Source organism: Zasmidium cellare, assembly GCF_010093935.1.
Source record: "Zasmidium cellare ATCC 36951 unplaced genomic scaffold M409scaffold_2, whole genome shotgun sequence".
NCBI lineage: Eukaryota > Fungi > Ascomycota > Dothideomycetes > Mycosphaerellales > Mycosphaerellaceae > Zasmidium > Zasmidium cellare.
The window spans coordinates 1,225,800-1,242,984 of record NW_022986946.1 but is presented as its reverse complement, the minus strand read 5'-3'; the positions used below and the strand labels follow the sequence as shown (position 1 = coordinate 1,242,984).

The 17,185-nt window shown below is 53.9% G+C and overlaps 9 protein-coding genes across 9 annotated transcripts; 3 read left to right on the top strand and 6 right to left on the bottom strand.

Moving 5' to 3' along the window:
• Window positions 1-581: 581 nt before the first annotated feature.
• Window positions 582-1,058, top strand: M409DRAFT_62708 (uncharacterized protein; the record flags this gene model as incomplete). Its single annotated transcript, XM_033815290.1, has 1 exon — window positions 582-1,058. The coding sequence occupies one exon, from the start codon at window positions 582-584 to the stop codon at window positions 1,056-1,058; it is 477 nt and encodes a 158-aa protein (XP_033673991.1).
• Window positions 1,059-1,159: 101 nt separating this feature from the next.
• On the bottom strand, window positions 1,160-1,900 carry M409DRAFT_17049 (uncharacterized protein; the record flags this gene model as incomplete). Its single annotated transcript, XM_033803883.1, has 3 exons — window positions 1,160-1,279; window positions 1,350-1,661; window positions 1,838-1,900. The coding sequence occupies 3 exons, from the start codon at window positions 1,898-1,900 to the stop codon at window positions 1,160-1,162; spliced, it is 495 nt and encodes a 164-aa protein (XP_033673990.1).
• Window positions 1,901-3,400: 1,500 nt separating this feature from the next.
• Window positions 3,401-5,155, bottom strand: M409DRAFT_62707 (uncharacterized protein; the record flags this gene model as incomplete). The annotated part of the gene is made up of 1 exon (XM_033815289.1): window positions 3,401-5,155. The coding sequence occupies one exon, from the start codon at window positions 5,153-5,155 to the stop codon at window positions 3,401-3,403; it is 1,755 nt and encodes a 584-aa protein (XP_033673989.1).
• A 537-nt stretch (window positions 5,156-5,692) lies between these two features.
• Window positions 5,693-6,435, top strand: M409DRAFT_17047 (uncharacterized protein; the record flags this gene model as incomplete). Its single annotated transcript, XM_033803882.1, has 2 exons — window positions 5,693-6,282; window positions 6,348-6,435. 2 exons carry the CDS (start codon window positions 5,693-5,695, stop codon window positions 6,433-6,435), a joined length of 678 nt encoding a protein of 225 aa, XP_033673988.1.
• Window positions 6,436-6,547: 112 nt separating this feature from the next.
• Window positions 6,548-7,384, bottom strand: M409DRAFT_17046 (uncharacterized protein; the record flags this gene model as incomplete). The annotated part of the gene is made up of 2 exons (XM_033803881.1): window positions 6,548-6,608; window positions 6,660-7,384. 2 exons carry the CDS (start codon window positions 7,382-7,384, stop codon window positions 6,548-6,550), a joined length of 786 nt encoding a protein of 261 aa, XP_033673987.1.
• A 273-nt stretch (window positions 7,385-7,657) lies between these two features.
• On the bottom strand, window positions 7,658-8,817 carry M409DRAFT_62705 (uncharacterized protein; the record flags this gene model as incomplete). The annotated part of the gene is made up of 4 exons (XM_033815288.1): window positions 7,658-7,964; window positions 8,051-8,271; window positions 8,344-8,497; window positions 8,603-8,817. 4 exons carry the CDS (start codon window positions 8,815-8,817, stop codon window positions 7,658-7,660), a joined length of 897 nt encoding a protein of 298 aa, XP_033673986.1.
• An 851-nt stretch (window positions 8,818-9,668) lies between these two features.
• Window positions 9,669-11,610, bottom strand: M409DRAFT_17044 (uncharacterized protein; the record flags this gene model as incomplete). The annotated part of the gene is made up of 8 exons (XM_033803880.1): window positions 9,669-9,688; window positions 9,751-9,847; window positions 9,904-9,978; window positions 10,030-10,183; window positions 10,244-10,390; window positions 10,424-10,916; window positions 11,007-11,433; window positions 11,491-11,610. 8 exons carry the CDS (start codon window positions 11,608-11,610, stop codon window positions 9,669-9,671), a joined length of 1,533 nt encoding a protein of 510 aa, XP_033673985.1.
• Window positions 11,611-12,363: 753 nt separating this feature from the next.
• Window positions 12,364-15,095, bottom strand: M409DRAFT_62703 (uncharacterized protein; the record flags this gene model as incomplete). The annotated part of the gene is made up of 2 exons (XM_033815287.1): window positions 12,364-14,976; window positions 15,036-15,095. 2 exons carry the CDS (start codon window positions 15,093-15,095, stop codon window positions 12,364-12,366), a joined length of 2,673 nt encoding a protein of 890 aa, XP_033673984.1.
• A 973-nt stretch (window positions 15,096-16,068) lies between these two features.
• M409DRAFT_62702 (uncharacterized protein) lies at window positions 16,069-17,184 on the top strand (the record flags this gene model as incomplete). The annotated part of the gene is made up of 1 exon (XM_033815286.1): window positions 16,069-17,184. The coding sequence occupies one exon, from the start codon at window positions 16,069-16,071 to the stop codon at window positions 17,182-17,184; it is 1,116 nt and encodes a 371-aa protein (XP_033673983.1).
• Between the last annotated feature and the right edge of the window lies 1 nt (window position 17,185).

The following is a 17,185-nucleotide window of genomic DNA, read 5'->3' as shown; positions in this document are numbered from 1 at the left end:
TGTTTTTGGATGTGCTGGACCGATCGGTGAGGGGTTCAGCAGTAGATGTGGATGCTGTTTACTGCATGTGCAGTGCAGTGTGTTTGTAAGAGAGAGAAAGGAGCAAGAGCGAAGGAAGTCTTTCATAGCTTTGGGCGCCAGCCTTCATATGATGGAGGAGTCTGACTACCTTCACTTCGCTCCGCTCACATGCTATACCATACCGCCACCAAGGCATTCCAGCTGCCCTTCACCCAACTCCACTCGTCCTTTTTCGCTCCATTTCACACGGATTGGCATCAGGCGTCCTCCAGCTTTCACATCATTCAACACCGACTAGACTCATCTGCTGCCGAAGCATGCAGAGTACTGAACCGATGATTTTGACGTACAAGAAGCACATAGTACGCCCAGCGAAGCAGCAGAACATCAAGAGGTGAAGTGAAAGACGCGTCCATTATTCCCGGGCTACACCCATTTCACGCTTTGATTGGCGGCCTCAGGTCCGTCTTCGGTCGCTCTCGCCTCTCGTCATGGACATTCAAAGCACATTCATAGCCACGACTTGACTCCCACCTCCCTTGCCCATCCCTACACCCAAAATGCAGTCCACAACACGCATGATCCGGCAAATCCGCCCCGGCTTCTTCAAACGCAGGCTCACGACAACGCCACGCAACTCGCAATGGCGACCGGGCCCCTCCCCACCACGCCTCCCCAAGGAAGAACAAGAGATCTTCGAACGCCTGCAGCAGCAGTCCACAGGCGCGTTTAGCACACCGAAGCAAGAAACGACGACAAAAACCTCCGAGGTCGAAGTCTCGGAAGAAGAGCTCGAACTAGGCGGCAAGCGGTCTGGCGAAGCAGACAAGATGTTGGATCAGCTACGGGAAAGAGCACGGTTGGCGGCGAAGGGAGATGGCGAAGAACTGCATCCTAATATAAGGCGAGGGGCGGCGCCTGAGTTTGAGGGGGATAAGAATCCCAAGACTGGGGAAGTGGGGGGACCGAAGAACGAGCCGTTGAGATGGGGAGTGGAGGGGGATTGGAGTTACAATGGAAGAGTGACGGATTTCTAGACGAAAGAGCATTGCTGAGCGTGTGTCTGTCTATCCATACTTTACGTCTGTATCGAAGATGTCCACCCAAGAGCAAGGAAAGGGCGCGAGCCTGGCCAGTCTTACATCTTCTCCACATCAACATTGAACTTGTTATGCTCGGCAGTCGCAACCTCAGCGCCATCCCTCTCGCGCTTCATCACGCCTCTGAGCAGACACAAGCGCTTACCGGCATGGACGATCTACCACCAAAACCCGTCAGTCCAGACATCACAGCACCAATGTAGAAGCCAGCGTCGATAAGGTACATACCTCACACTCCAACCGCAACCACTCGCCCTCCATCGCGGGCCTCAAATACGTACAATTCAACGTCCGCGTCGTCCCGAACGTAGGACTCCAAAACCCATCCCGCGCAATCAGAAACAACAACCACGACGTTCCGATGTCGAAGATGGTCGCGATGGCGCCGCCGTGGAGGCTGCCTGTGGGGTTGAGATACGCAGCTTGGACAGGGAAGCGGTAGACTAGTTTTCCGGTCGTGGGGGACGTCTGTTCGGCGGAGACGACTTCGAGGTCTTCGAACCAGGTCGTTGTGAAGTGGCCTGGTTTGTCTTCTTTGTACTAGGTGGGAGATGGGTTAGCTGTGTGGGTTCAAAAGAGGTTTCTTGCGACCATAGCGAGTAAATGCGAGATCGAACAGTCTGCATATAGTGACCATCGAGATATCCAATAAACCAGAAACACAATTAACTCGCTATGTGGATGTGGTCGATAGGATGAGGACGATTGCAACGTACCGCCTGCGCGATCTCCTTGGGATCGAAATGGTCCTTGAACCTCTCGAGAATTTTCTTGCTCATTTTTGGTGGATCTCTAGTGAACGAGTGTATCGTCGTACCATCTCACAGGCATTCGCGTCGATAGTATGCCCGTTCAAGTCGGGCTGAAAGATGCCGATACCGAGGTATGCGAAGGATTCCATAGGCTCCGTGGTCGTCGTCTCGAAAGTCGTGGCCGCGCCGGCCAAGGTGCATGTGAGAGTCCGATTCACGAGAAGGATAGAAAAGCAAGACGCAAGCCTCGCACGAGCAAAATCTTCCCTTATATCCGTCCCTCCAACCTCTCAACATCCCCCCTCACCCTCTCCACCTCCCTCGAAACCTGCGCATACTCCCTCGCCACGCCCTCCAACCCACCGCCCTGGCCCCTATACTCCTCCAGAACCTCCTCCCTCTCCCTCACCTTCCTCCTCAAGCTTGCCGCTTCCATCTCCAAGTCATGTACTTTCCCTTTCAACGCCCCCTGCATTTCCTCCGACTGCGTCTGCGCCAGCAGCTGATTCAACTGAACCTGCGTCTTCGCGCTCATGGCTTTCGCGACGGTGGCGAGGTACTCCGCCTTGGCTTTCGTGGCGCGCGAGACGGAGCCGTGGATCGTTTGTTCGAGGGTGCGGATGCTGAGTTCGATAGCCTGACGGTAGAGGGCGTGGATGGTAGTGCTCTGCTGAATGAGGGAGAGGCGAGTAGAGTTTATTGCCGAGCGTGTCTGGGAGGCTTCTTCTTGGAGACTTTGAAGTCGTGTAGGTAGGTCGCGCCAGTCTAGGGGTTTGTCTCCTGGGGACGGGGAGAGGAGCCGGGCGAGCGCTGTGATGTCTTCTGCGGCGGCGTGGGAGACGACGAGCGCGATGAGGGCGATGTTTTCCTTTGAGAGTAGATCAGCAAATAGTATCTCCATACAAGGCCAATTGTCGATGTTTTTCATACCTTGAACTTCTCAACATCATCCCTCAAAAGATTCATATCCTCCTTCGAAAGGCGTGCGCTCAAAGCAGCCGCAATGATCCCGACCAATTCTTGAAGCTGCAATATCACCATCAGCCGGAACACCACCTGAAAAACACTGAATCTCTCCAAACCTCGCTCGGCAAGTCATCTCCGCGATAAGACAGCGCCGACAGATACGACTTGATCAGATTCTGCTTCGCCGCCGAGACTCTTGCCTTCCGAAGCTCCTCGTTGAAGGCATCGCGTTCTTTTTGCGCCTTCGCGTCTACTTTGGTCGTGCCGTCTTCCTCGAGTTTGTTAGAACATAAATCGCGGTAGAGAGCATCGAATTGAGGGTTTGCGGATAGTATTCCCGGATCGACGGGTGGTAGCATCGTAGATGGCTGAATGTTGTGGTGATTTTACAGGTCAAGGTCGTCGGGCTTGAAGTTGGAGATGTGAGAGAAAAGCCAGCCATTGTGAGCAGGGAAATATCAATCTTATTCTCAAGTACCACCCCAAACAATCTGGGTATCTGTCGAGGAAATCTACAATATATCTCTATTATGGAAGTTCCGTTCCATCCTTTCATTCAAATCATAATAATCCCACGTTTTCGCCCATATCAAGAGCGAATGTTCCTACTCCTCCCCCAAGCCGGACTGCAGTTGATATTAGTGGCAATCTCACCACGACGTCCAGAATGCGGAGCCAGAACAGCAGAATCAAAAGAACCAATCTCAATAGGTAATCCTTCCAGATGAGGTCAGGCTTATGTCCTCTGCTGTAAGTAGAGTCCACGAACTCGAAGGGCAGCTTGGCTCCCAGATGCTCGATCGCGACTCGCAATCCACTGCTGAAGCCGTCCTCGTGAAATCCATACTTAGTCCAAGCACCGCAATAGCTCACGCCCCGAGTGTTCTGAATTGTCTCCAGCCGTTTCTGAGCCTCCACCGCCTCTACTGTATACAAGGGATGCCGATAGACGAACTTGCCTTGTGTGAGTTGTGGATCTGGCTCGCGGTCCGGGTTCATTGTCACCAGGATCGGTCCAAACATGTCCTCGTCGAAGTGCTGCAGAATGTTCATACAATATGTCAAGCTCACACCAGCGGGATGCGACAATTTCGATGGCGATGAGTTGATAAGGTAGTTCCAGCTGGTCCACACCTCTCTTCGCTTGGGCATAAGAGCAAGATCTGAGTGGAGGTACGCTACATTCTCTGTAGTCTGGAATGTTGACAAGATATCGACTTCCTCTTGGGTCACATATTGAACACCACTGGATGCCTTGATAAATCCGTTGGACTTGGTCGGGGTACTGCCCTTGATAGAAGCGCTGGCTGTGCTGGAGGACGAAGAAGCGGGCCGCTCAGCGCCATGCTTTGCAAGTAGGGGCAAAACTTCGTCTCCGTGGCATGCGAGAATGACATGCTCGAATGCGTCGCCTTCGATCCGACCAGACTTTGCGTTGATCCATGAGACCGTTACGAGACCCTCGCCTTCACGACCAGGACGTAGCACGTTGGCAACTTCGCATGATGTGTGTAGGTGAAGACGCTCATCAGGGAATTGATCGACAATGGCGTCGATATATCTTTGAGATCCGCCTGGTATCGTCAACCAAGGAGGTCGTTCGGCCAGTGTAGAAAGCAAATGATGGTTCCACATGAATCGGATGAGAGTCTTTGCAGGGAACTCTAGGCTGGCCTTGTCTGGCGATGTGCTCCAGACGGCGGCCGTCATAGGAATCAAGTAGTCATCCCGGAAGCCTTGCGAGTAGCCTTCCCTGACCAGGTATTCGCCGATGCTCATGTTTGCGATCTCGTTTCTGATCCGCTTTGGCGAGCCAAGTCTGTCGATGCCATCCTCATCCTCGTCTGCCAGCAGGTCCAGAGCGAACTGGTTGAACCGGATAATATCAAAAATCATTCGCCAGTGTCTGGGACTGAAGATGTTTCGGCGTTGAGCAAAGATTCCCTGGCCTTCACCGGACCACTCGAAAGCACCATGATCGCGCGAGACCCCAAAGGTCATGAAAGTGTCGACGGGGTTAACGCCGACCGCCTTCAAGAATCTGATAAAGTTCGGATAGGTTGCGGTATTCATGACAATGAAGCCCGTATCGACGGGAACGGTTTCGTCTCCATGTTTCCAGTTCTGCGTATTCGTGTGGCCACCCAGCTTCTCGGACTTCTCGAAGATGTGCACCTCATAGTCGCTATCTTTCAGCGCCCACGCCGCACCAAGGCCAGCGCAACCGCTGCCTACGATGGCGACTTTCCTAGGCATCCGCTTCTTGGAGCTGTTGGGCTCCGTGGCCTCGGGCTGCTTGCGCCTGAACAGCTTCATTAGTGATTGTCTTGGAAAGAATCAAACATTACTGGAGAAATATAATAGTAGATAGTGGACGAACAAGAACAGTGGGAAGGGTGGAAGCTGGTGGGAAACTCGCCTGCTGCTGGCTGGCCAATGATGAGGTCACCAGGATGAGCCCAGGGTCGAGCAGGGCCTGGTCTTTCACATGCGTCCAGCTGCGAATTGTGCCTGGAGATAGGAGTATGGCGTGGCGCTGTGAGTGGCTGTTCTCTGGCAGTCGATAACGATGCACTCTCCAGGAGGTGTTTGTCCGTCGTGCAGGTGAATGCAGTGATGTGCGCCTTCTAGGCCCGAGCGCCACACGACCGTTGCTCTTTCAGCCACCTTCAACGTCGCGACTGACCAGCATCATCCTCCGAGGCATCAACATACTTCACCTTTCAACTTCCACACATCGACCACTCAGCAACATCACCGCTGCAGTCGCATACCCCCTGACTATCCATCCGGCATATATTGTCCACCACAGCGCACCTCTCTCTCGACCAGCCGCGTCATCCGCTCGCGACCATGTCCAACCCACTCGACACCGAAGCAGGCTCCGAGCTCTTCAGCAACTACGAGGCCGAGTTGAAGCTGGTACAGGCAGATGTCTCGCAAAAGCTGGACCAGATCCCCGAGCTCCAAGGCGAGCCACGCAAAGCCGCCGTCGCACAAGCCGAGCGAGCGCTGGAAGAAGCCAAGGAACTGCTCGATTCGATGAGATTGGAGAAGCAGAACATTCCACAGGCGTCGAAAGTCAAGGTCAATCAGCGATTCAGGAACCACGAGAGCGATGTGGATGCGGCGAAGCGGAAACTCACGAGCCTACGGGAGGACCGCTCGGCGTTGTTTGGCAAGCGGTATACGGACAACCCAACACAAGATGATCAGCTGGAGCAGAGGCAGCAGCTGTTGAGCGGTACGGATAGACTGGAGCGATCGAGTGGAAGACTACGAGAGTCTCAGAGAATCGCTTTGGAGACGGAGGACATTGGCCGGGACACTCTCGCGGACTTGGGCAGACAAAGAGAAGTGATTGAACATACTCGAGGCACGCTCTTAGAGAGCGAGGGATATACGGACAGGAGCAATAAGACGTTGAAGGGCATGGCGAGAAGGTATTTACCCAGCTTGTGGTGACGAGATATCAAGGCAAGCATCTCTGACTGACTTTGTGTTATAGAATGGCTACCAACAAGATCATCACAGTGGCCATTATCACGGTGCTGGTGATTCTCATTATCGCAGTTGTTGTCAGCAAGTTCAGATGATCGACGAACGACATGAAGGTGTTCCAAGGCGCATAGGAGGATTAGGAAGGCGTGGACTGCTACTTTACTTCTTCTGTACAGATTTACCACCACGAAAGTCGAGCATGCAATTTCACACCTCGAACGTCGTCTTCAACCAGCGATTACTGAGCGACTTCGAAAAAGTCACATATCTACCACCCGTCAGCCTATCATTCGTCACATCTGCGACCCGATCTACTAACCCAGCCGGCTGACTCCTCCTCCAAACCACCAAAAACCTCTCCAAAGCCTCCTCAGCGGACACCGGCGTCCTCACCGGCACCCTCATCTTCTCATTCGCATGCTGCATCAATGCCTCCATGGCACTCTCACTCCCCACGCCTCTAAACCCACATTGAAACACAAACTTCGTTGGCCCCAGACTGCGGAACCCCTGCGCGGCGTACAAGAGAGCAGTAGGTCTGCAGTCCAATGTCGGTCTGATCGCACAGAACTCCAACGTCAGTAACTTCATTGGCCTCTCCCTCTCCGTCAAGACGGCTTTCAACCAGCCCATCAACGCTATGAGGACGTTATCCTGCGCCAACTCGCCCGTAACGAACAACGTCAACCGGATCCGCTGCGCACGCTGGAAAACTCGCGTGTACTCCTCCAGAGCCCCGACACGATTCTGCAGGGGCGGATGCGCACTCCCCAGCAGCAATTCATGTCGAGCGTACAGAAAATCGACCGTCTCGTCGTACATCCTCCGACAAACGAGGAAGATCCCGAGGAAAGTCCGGCATGGTCGGGGTTCTTTCCTCGTCCAGACATCGCGGGTGAGGTAGAGGGCGCGGGGTTTTGTGGGAGGGAGGATGTAGGAGTATATTCGGAGGCGGAGTTCGGGCGGGAGGAGGGTGAAGAGTTGGGAGGTGGGTTGGGGGTTGATGGGTTTGGGGGAGGATTTTGGGGAGGTGAGGGAGGACATTGGGTTTTTTGTTATGAAGACGGGAGTCTGTGATTGAGGTTGGTTGGTCAGGCTGTCAATGGCTTTTTGTAAGATTCGGGAGCATTGGAAACGTCGTTGCCTGGAGTCAACTTCCTAAGGCCAGCACATCAACAAACATCAAAGAAAAGATGCCGCCTGCAACACGAGCAATGATCATCCTAGACATATCCCGCCATTGTCGGTCAGTACTCAACACGTATCAACATCGCCATCGCCATCGCCATCGCCACCCCTATCTCCCTCTCCCACCTCCTACGCATACCTCCCCACAAACTCCCCCACCGCCTCATCCACCTGCCTCGGATTCGAAAAACTCAAGAAGTGCGCACCACCCTCCACAACCCTCACCCTCGCATCAGGACTATTCACAAACAATCGAATCTCCTCCTGCGCATTCGCCACCGAGTAGACCTGATCCGCCGTGCCATGCAGCCAGAGCACAGGACATCGCACGTCAAACAACCGACCGTGGAGACCATCACGCTCGCGCAGGTTGATGGCCGCCATGCGGATGCGTCGACGGCCGGCATCGCCGGTGTAGTTGGATTGGATCGTGTCACTACAATTCATTCACGTCAAACGTCAACATCCACGTCAACACCAAGCTCTCCCAAAGAAAACATGGAAGGATAGGGCAAAACTCACATCCAAAACCTCCTCTCCGCCTCCTCCGCCACCCCTCCAAACCCACTCTCCAGCAAAAACCCACAATACTCCTCCGAAGGCTTGAACTCCGGCGTGGGCTCTGCCGTCGTCCACGCGTCGATACTCGCCGCCAGGGCCTCGGGGCCGTTCCAGCAGCCTAGCTCGCGCGTGCGCGGGGATTCGTAGTCCATGGATGTGCCGAGGGGGATGATGCCCGCGATCTGGACAGATTGAACATCAGTGGTCGTTTCGTGGTGGGAGAGAAAGGGTGTAAAGGGGGCAAATCGACGTACCCTCTCCGGCGCCAACAACGCCATCCTCACCGTGATCCAACCCCCCTGACTCGTGCCCAGCACAAACACCTTCCCGGTGATGCCCAGCGCGTCGAGGACTTGTAAATTCATGATCGCCGTGTCCCAGTACGTCCAGTGTTCCGTGTCGGTTCTCCTGTTACACATTCATCAAGTCAGCAAACAAAAACACTCCAAACACCCCCTTCCCATCCCCTTCCAACTCAACAACAGAAAGTACAAGTAACAAAAATCAACATACGTCTCCCCATGCCCCAACAACTCCACCGCCAACAAATTCATCCGTCCCGTCAACGCCTCATCCTCAAATTGTTTCCTATACAACTCCGCGCTCGTGGTGAAGCTATTCACCATGACGAGCGTGGGTTTCGAGGCATCGTAGTTCTCGGACATTTGGTATCCCGCGTCGATGCCGCCGAGATGGGGGACGTGGATGGTTTTGGTTTTGGAAGGCATTTTGTTGTTGCTGGAGGGGGAGTTGGTGGTGGTGGTGGTGGTGGTGGTGGTGAACTGAGCGACGAGTTCGAGGATCCGACGTTCGGCTATGGACGCTGCGTGGCGGATTTTGGTCGTCATATATAAGGCAGCTATGGGAAGGGAGGTTTTTCTTGACGGATTGGGTGGGTCTTGCGATTAGTTCGTGCGAGTGGTTTTATAGTGGAGATTGATGGGATTTTGGACGATTGAATCTACCCCTCCACTTTCTCGACGACAGTGTGTATGCAAAGTTCCCCGCCCAAGCCTCGCTTCGGTCATTGGTGGTACGGTAGCACTTGAGAATGTGTAGAGCATCAGGAGCTCGGGCTATCGTTCTTTCATTTCCTCACTAACGTGATCGAGTATCTTACTTCTAAAAAGTATACTAAAGGGACAATTTGGCGAGAGCATGGTGGTGGCGTTTCTTGGTTCTTCGGGGCTTCTCAATTCCAATGACGTGGTGGATCTCCGGATTGACCGCCTGGACGAATGGGCGCATGAGTCAAGAAGAGGAGCTGAATCGCCAATAAGGTCTACCGGCTTCTCTGTACCGAGGGTTCAGTCTTGTGGTAGATGTTCGGAAAACGTCCCCATGTCAGCAGCATGGTTCTGGGTCATGTGCAGCCCGTAGTTGCTTTCGAAGCTGGAGTTATGCGGAATATGGCGTTCCAATCAGGCACCGATTTGCGAGCTAGGCCAGATATCCAATTGTTCAAAGACGGAACCTTTCACGAAAATGAATTTGCTTTCATAGACGGTTTAGATACAGGACTGGCAACGATTCGACGCTCGCATGTTGGATGCTAATAGCAGAAAGGATCTGTAAAGTCTTACTCCTTCGTGTCGCGGTCTAGATAAGAGTTAGTAAACAGCCTTACAGAAGAAACGAGCTTTTGGAACCCAACTACTCACCGCCGTCGGCGACGATGTACTCGATGACTTCTACATCCAAGCCAGGCCACCGCTTCCTGCCCCAAGCGAACCACGAACCAAAGGCGAAGATCCAAATCTCGAACAGCAGTTAGCAAGTGGTGAATAGCACATTTGCGGGGAGGAGGGATGTACCACGGCGTTGATCGGAAGAGCGTAATTCATGAGACCGGCCGTAATAGGTAGGTAGTTGGGGAAACACATGAAAATCTACTCAACATCAGCTTCGGGCTCCTAGAAGCGATGTCGAATGCTACTCACTCCAAGCCATGCACTGTACAGCATTGCAAAAATGTTGACAGGAATGCCAGCTTTTCCGAGCGACCACGGCGCTGTATGGAAGTGACCACGAGTACGAGCATATAGCATGCAACCAATGGAGAGGAAGTACGACTGGTACAACCCGAACGTCGATCTGCGAGAAGTCAGCAAAGGGCCGCCTTCGTGGCGCATGGTGACTCTGAGGTAGACTCACAGCGAGATGATGACGCTGAAGGCCGTGTAGCTGGCAAGATTCAGGAGCGCCAAGACAGCAACAATGATCAGCGGCAACCAGACGGATCTTACAGGAATACGTTGCTTGGGGTCGACGTAGGAGAAATATGCAGGCAGCGCGCCGTCTCTTGACCATGCCCACGTCAAACGTTAGACTGACGCGACGGAGCCAATGGAGACCGATATGACGGTGAACAGGAAGCCAACGAGGAGAGCAGAGGCACCGGCGACAGAATTTGTTGCGTTCAAGGAAATGGCCAGCAGAGGGTAGGTAGCTGTCAGGACGTCATCCACATCACCAAGGCAGGTCAAGAATATGACAATCATGCCAAACGCAAGCAACCCATTCATGCATATCGACCAGAACATGGCACGTGGAGTCGATAACCGAGCCTTGCGGGTCTCCTCTGCTAGATGGGCGGAAGCGTCGAAGCCGACGAAGCCCCAAGTAATGAGAACGATGCCGAGGTTGAAGGCAACGAAGTCGTTGTTCCAGCCTGATAAATTGGACTTCTCGAAGAAGACGAATTCAGCGGTGTGGCGGGGGGCCAGCGTGAGCAAGACCGTGGCGACTACGATCCAAAGGACAATATGCAGCAAACCGGCGAGCACTTCGACCCAAGGAATCAACCAGAATGCGTACATGTTGAGTCCTGCAAGAAGTTAGAATACCAATTCATCAAAACCCCTTGAGAACAAGCGATGAGCAGGCTTACGATCCCTCTTCTTACCGTGCTACTTACCTCCGAGCACGAGCAAGTATGCGTACATAACCAGGACAGTGTGCCAGCCTTGCAAGACGTAACTAGGATAATTGGCCGCCACGAGCGTGGTTGTCACGTTGGCCGCAACGTTGACGACACCAGCGAGGATAGATATCCACGAAAACCACGTCACCCATCCCTGGAGCCACGTAATTGATCGCTGGTATCGCCGCGGGGCCCAATGCCATGTCCAGTGATACTGTCCACCGGCAATGGGCTGTACGGAAGCCATCTCAGACAGTGAGGCGACCTGGCAGAGCACACCGGCGATTACGATGAAGAAGCCCCATACCATGGCGCGCGGACCACCGTTATAAAACACCAGACCGATGTTTGTGGCCATGGCCTCCCATGAGGACATGTAGCTGAGGGCGAAAAAGTACAGCTGGGTGAAGGAGAACAGTCGCTGTGCCAATTGTCAGCACAAGATCGCCATTCGAGGTACTGCCTCCAACGAAGTTACCCTAACGCCCATGGCGGGTCGCATTGCGGCTTGTTCAGTGCAATTGTCATTGTCATTGCCCTCGCCTTGCACCGGTGCCGTCCTCGTCAAACCTATCTTTTGCAGCTTGTGGGTAGACATGCTGGATGGCAATGCCAGCGTCCGGCGGAAAGCAGTGCACAGGGAACGGTGCCAGGAGGCTGTTTAAAGTGACGTGCCCACGGGGAAACGAAGGACACAGACAGAGTTGAACGATGGAGGGGAGCAATGCAGTCATGGCATGAGCTGGTGTAGTAGAATGTATCATAGCAACGCTCCTCCCACATCTTGTTGTACGACCTTCCAAGGTTGTCTGGGCGCCACGATCATCATGCAGGGCATGTCCTTGGCGTGGCAGTTACATGGCGTCAAAGGCGAGTCACTCTATCCGGCTACCTTCGATGAAGTATGTACGTCGGGAGGCACTTTAGGAACACCGGTCGAGACTATAGAGTATGCTTACTAAGACACTGAATAGACAAGCTGATCTATTATAATAGTCTACGAAGCTTCCTTTAACTCGTAGATATAGCGACTTGGTCCGAGCTTGTAAGGCTAGAGGCCGTCTCGACGGAGCGATAGAAGTTAAGTAAGCTCTTCTTAGTGCAGAAGACATCTACGGGGACGGGATAGATGAAGGAGATATCTCGGTCTTTGATCTTCATGAGATCGATATGCCTGCTATATAGGAGTAGCAGTTCCGTGTACACTCTGCATTATTTTTCCGAGTCATTTACCAACTTTACCTGGGGGTATTCCGAGAAGTTCGTATCAACTTCCTTGTCCAATCCAAGAACCCTTCGAAACCATAGCTTCGTTATGTATTCGTCGCTCAACACCCGCCGGGCGACTTCATTAGTATACGACCTCATCCTCCCACAGAGGTGCCGACTTGACGTCTTCCTGGTTCCACTCCACCTTGCCTTTCTCATTAAACGTCGCGCCTTCATCAGTAATCTCCAAACCCTCGCCGACCTCCTTCGTGGAAGCCTCAATCTCCTGCTTTGAAAGACCGTACTTGTCCCTCGCGATCCAAACGAATGGGGGATCTGAGATGATCGCAGGGTGCATGTATGCTTCCTCGCGTTCTTTAGGGGTGTACTCGCGAACAGGCGAGGTGAGATGTGGCGCAATGGACCAGATGGCAGTGGAAGCCGACGTCGAAGGGAAGAAGTATCCCTTGACACGACCAATGAACCCGCGCTCATTGTTAGGGTTGTCGGTCGAAGGGTGCTTGACGATGGAGTCGTTTCGACCATCCAGCGAGTCTACCGCCTTGGTGGACTCGCCATTGGGAGCCTTCTCGACGTCCTGGTTTTGTTGCGCAATCCTCTCGACGACCTCGTCCTCTGGCAGGGTCTGCTCCATCTTCTTGAGCGACCTGTTCAACCACACGTGCCAAACGATTGTGGCAACCAGCCAAATGACTTGCAGAACGAGTGGTCCAATGGCTTGGTTGGTCTGACCCACACCAATGGCAAACAGTCCAATCAGGCAGACTTCTGAAAGGTAGATACCAGTGGTGAGCTGCTGCAATGCCCGCGCATAAGACCTGCCGTTCGTAGATACCGTGGTGCCGAGAGTGAAGAGAGCGTTGTAGCGGAAGGCGGCGTACAGGAGGGTGAAGCCAATCGCGGCGAAGCCAAGGATCAAAGGCGAGATGGTAGAGTAGGACAGAGCGATGACTCCCAGATTCGTGTACACAGGATAGAGTGAGCCCCATCCGAGCCCTGCAAGGTTGACGTATCGGTTGAACATCTTCCTGGGCGTTGTATCGAGAAGTTTGCCTAGGAACAACACGAATAGCAGAGGCACGACTTGCAGCAGTTGCATCACCGCCGTGTTGACCCCGATCAGGATGAAGTACGAGATGTAGAAGTTGGAAGCCTTGGGCAAGTTCGTTGCCAGGAGAGTCGGCGCCTGAGACGGCTGGTTGATGATGGAAGTCACCACAGACGATGCTCCTGATGCGAAGGTGGTAACCAAAAAGACCTGAATGACCTGGAAGGGGAAGTACCAGCCCTGAACCTTCATCTGTACACTGGCTTGAGTCGGCTGGTAGAGTTTCGCGAGGATATTGCAGACGATCGGAACCAGAGTCATCAAGATGGAGAGCAGGATGACCGGCAACAGTCCAGTCACAACACCCAAAATGACCTTCGGGATGTGGTTGATGAAGCTGAGGAAAGGCACCTTGTCCGTGAGGTAGTTGATGTTCGAAATGGCACCAATGACCGCAACTGGAATCGTCCAGAAGATGCAGAGGAACCACACAAATGCAGAGCAAAGGATGTTGAACAGCTGGAACTTGGCAAAGGGCTTGACGGCGTTCTTCCAGATGACGTTCTGCGGCGGCGTTCCGATATCCTTGGGTGTTAACTTGGCCTTGTTCTTGAGACCTGCCTGGTTCAGCGCCGTGTGAGCGGCGTAGATGGACTCAAACTCGATAAAGCAGGCGCCTCCAACGTTGGACTTGTCGGTGCGGGCCTCGTTTTGCTCCTTTGCGACGTCTGGGATCAAACGGTGGAGTTCGCCGCGAGACCAGTCGAGGGTGTCGACCTTCTTGCCGATTGGGAGGAACTTCAACTTGGGCAGACGGTGTGTTGGGCGATCCTTCTGCTCGACGTTGACAATGTGTTCGCGGCCCTCCTCGACCCTGCGTGGCTCGAGCTTGCCCTTTGCCTCCTTCTTTGCGCGCTTGTTCTCCCTCTTGATGTGGTTCTTGATCAACTTGATCTCGCCATTCTCGAGCTTCGCCGCGGCCTTGTCACGCTCCTCGACCTTCTTGGCCAGATCCTCGGGCACGGAGACCAGCCAGACATGCTTGACGTCTGAGAACTCCTTGCGCAGGTACTCCTCATTGCGCGCCTCCTGGGGGACATTGACGAACAGGATCGTCTTGTTGGAGATGCGACTCTTCTCGTAAGGCGAGGCAAGATACTGCTGGCGCAGACGCAGACAGTAGCGGGCCTCGCGCGTGATGAGGAACATGACAAAAGCGAGAAACATCCATGAGACGAAAACTTGCGCATAGTATCGTGGACCTGGCTGGATCTTGCTGAATGAGAGAATGTCCAAGCCGTTGACACCTGGCGCGCCGCCCGTCGCATTGACAGGGAACAGGATAGGCCAGGTGATGACAGCTCCCACGAAGCACATGATAGCCAGCATCTTGAACAAGCGCAGCCAGAGGTAGTTGTCGATGGACGAGTGGCCGAGGACGAACTCATCCTTGAGTTGCTGGTACTCCGACTTCCATCCTAGGAGACCAGCTGTGCGCTTGGGCGACTTCTGCCAGTTGCGAAGCGATGAAAGGTATGTTCGAGGGCCGTAGACACGCTCATATTTCTTCTGGAAGATCAGGAAGGCGATGAAGAGGACTGCCGAGACGGCGAGGACGGGGATCAATGTCGACAGCAGCGCTGATACCGAGGAGCCTGAGTCTCGATGGCTTCCTGTGTTGCTGCTCTGAGGGGATGTGTTAGTTGAGGGACATGGATAGGAATGCTTCGAATGACAACACTAACAGCTGATGCTCGTGGTACGAGAAACGCGTGAGTCGCGCGCTCGCCGACGAGACTGGCCATGTTGACAGCAATGGTAGCAGTCAATCGGACGCAGTACGGCAAGATGAAGGTCGCGAGATGCAGACGGAGGGTCTACTAGGAAGAAGAAGTGAGGTGCAAAAGGGCTCGCTTTGTCGCAATTGACTGACGATGGCCATTTCCACCCGCAGCTCCAGACTACTGGCTCGCTTCTCCAACGTCATTTCCAAGGTTGCTCCTGCGACCAAAAAATGACCGAACGGCGATCGCACCGATCTGAACTCAATTTCCATGCCCAGTTTGAGCCACCTCCTCCAGCTTTGGGGACACGACTCAGCCAATGCGTCGCTGCACCACCCCCTCCGCCCAATCACACTGGCCTGGGAGAGGGGAGCACGAAGCGTCACCGCGGTCGCACCGTCGAAGCCGACTCAGCTTGTTTGTGCTCGCCCATCGCCAGCTTGTGGCTCCAAGGCAGGTTAGCAAAGTCTAATAGACAAGCCCCCGCTCGCTGTGTCTTTGATCGCGTTCATCGGTCTTCATCGTGAGCGAACGGCCACAGGCGATCGTGAGACCTGTGGCTGGTGGTCTAGATCGCAATCACCGCCACAAGGCTAGAAGCGAGCGGTTGAGCAGCAGTGGTGGCTGTGGCATGCAAATGGGTAACTCCCTGCATCAATCTTCTCTTGTTTTGGGGGTACAGAGGCCAAGAGATGCTGTTTGATCGCTTTGCAAGGATAACACACGGCGTAGACATGGGTGTCCTGGTGGGGGCGGGGTCGTCGTCAGCACTTCCATCTGGGAAGCTCTTCGCGAAATCTACTTCACACAACATCAGATTTCGCCCGTGACCAGGCCAGAAGCCAGTCTGCACGAGCGAATGCTACACGACGTCCTGTAGCTTCAGCTGTTCGCGTACTGCAGCCTGATCACTCGCCACTGACTTGCATGACACCGCATCTCTGAGCGGCGAAGTCTCGACATCAGCTTGCTTGGGCCTCTTGTCGCAGAGGCCATGCCTGCCAACGGTGGAGCCCAGGTCAATGGTGTAGAAGCAGTACGTCTCCTGGCAGCAGGTTTCAATGGCCACCATCAACTATTCGCCTTCGATGAGGACCCACGCGCCTTCACCGCGATGGTAGAAGCCGATGCGACTATTCCACGAAATGTGCTGTTTGCGGGATGGAGTACAACAGTCTTTCAAGCAGGGAGGAGCATATTCAGTCTCGGGCATCAAAAACTTGCTTCTGACAACTTCGAAGTCGATGTTCAGTTGCAATGTGGCTTCGGAGATCATGAGGGCATACTCGGTTGTTTAGACCACGAGGGTCGTTTGTATCTTGCTGAACAGCCGCAATCCCCTGACGAAGGGTGGCGTCTTTCGTGCCAGAGCACTGATGTGTCTCCAAAGATAGGCACCATTGCTGCCGCAGGCAATGGCCGCATTGCACTCACGTTCAGGCAAGCACCGAACGGCAACCTTGCTCACATCGCTGAGTTTGACTCTCCACTTGCTCTTGTCAGATGGTTTCGAGACCCCAGCGGTGAAGGCAACTACCCTGCCTGCCACCACATGATACCAGGTCGACCGAAGCAGCTACTCGCCAACACAGGCAGCTTCATCCTGTTAATGGAGGGAGGAGAAGTCTATACATGGGGTGATGCGAGGTACCAGTCGCTTGGACGTGCCATCGGTGAAGCAATGCCAGCAGACAAGCCGGGGGTGGTCGATGCCCTTGGTGGCTTGAACATCTTCAAAATCGCCAGCGGTGGATGGATGGATGCAGCTCTATCTGCAGACAGCTCGCTCTACATCTGGGGCGCCACAAGTCCGGGAGTCGAAGGCAGCATTCGCTGTCTAGAAGATCAAGATCAGGTCGCTCTTGTGAACTTGACGGACTCTGCCGAGGACTTTCTCGATGTTCAAGATGTAGCAGTGGGTGATAACCACATCGCTGTCATTTCTGAGGGCGATCGCTTGTTCGCTGTAGGCGAGAACCGGAATGGCCAACTGGGTGTTGGCAGCGAAGAGCATTTCCTCGAAGAATGGCAGGAGGTTCCCAATCTCACCCAGGTGAGGAAAGTCGGGTGTGGCCCAAAGTCGACTTTCGTCTTGACGAAAGCGACATAGA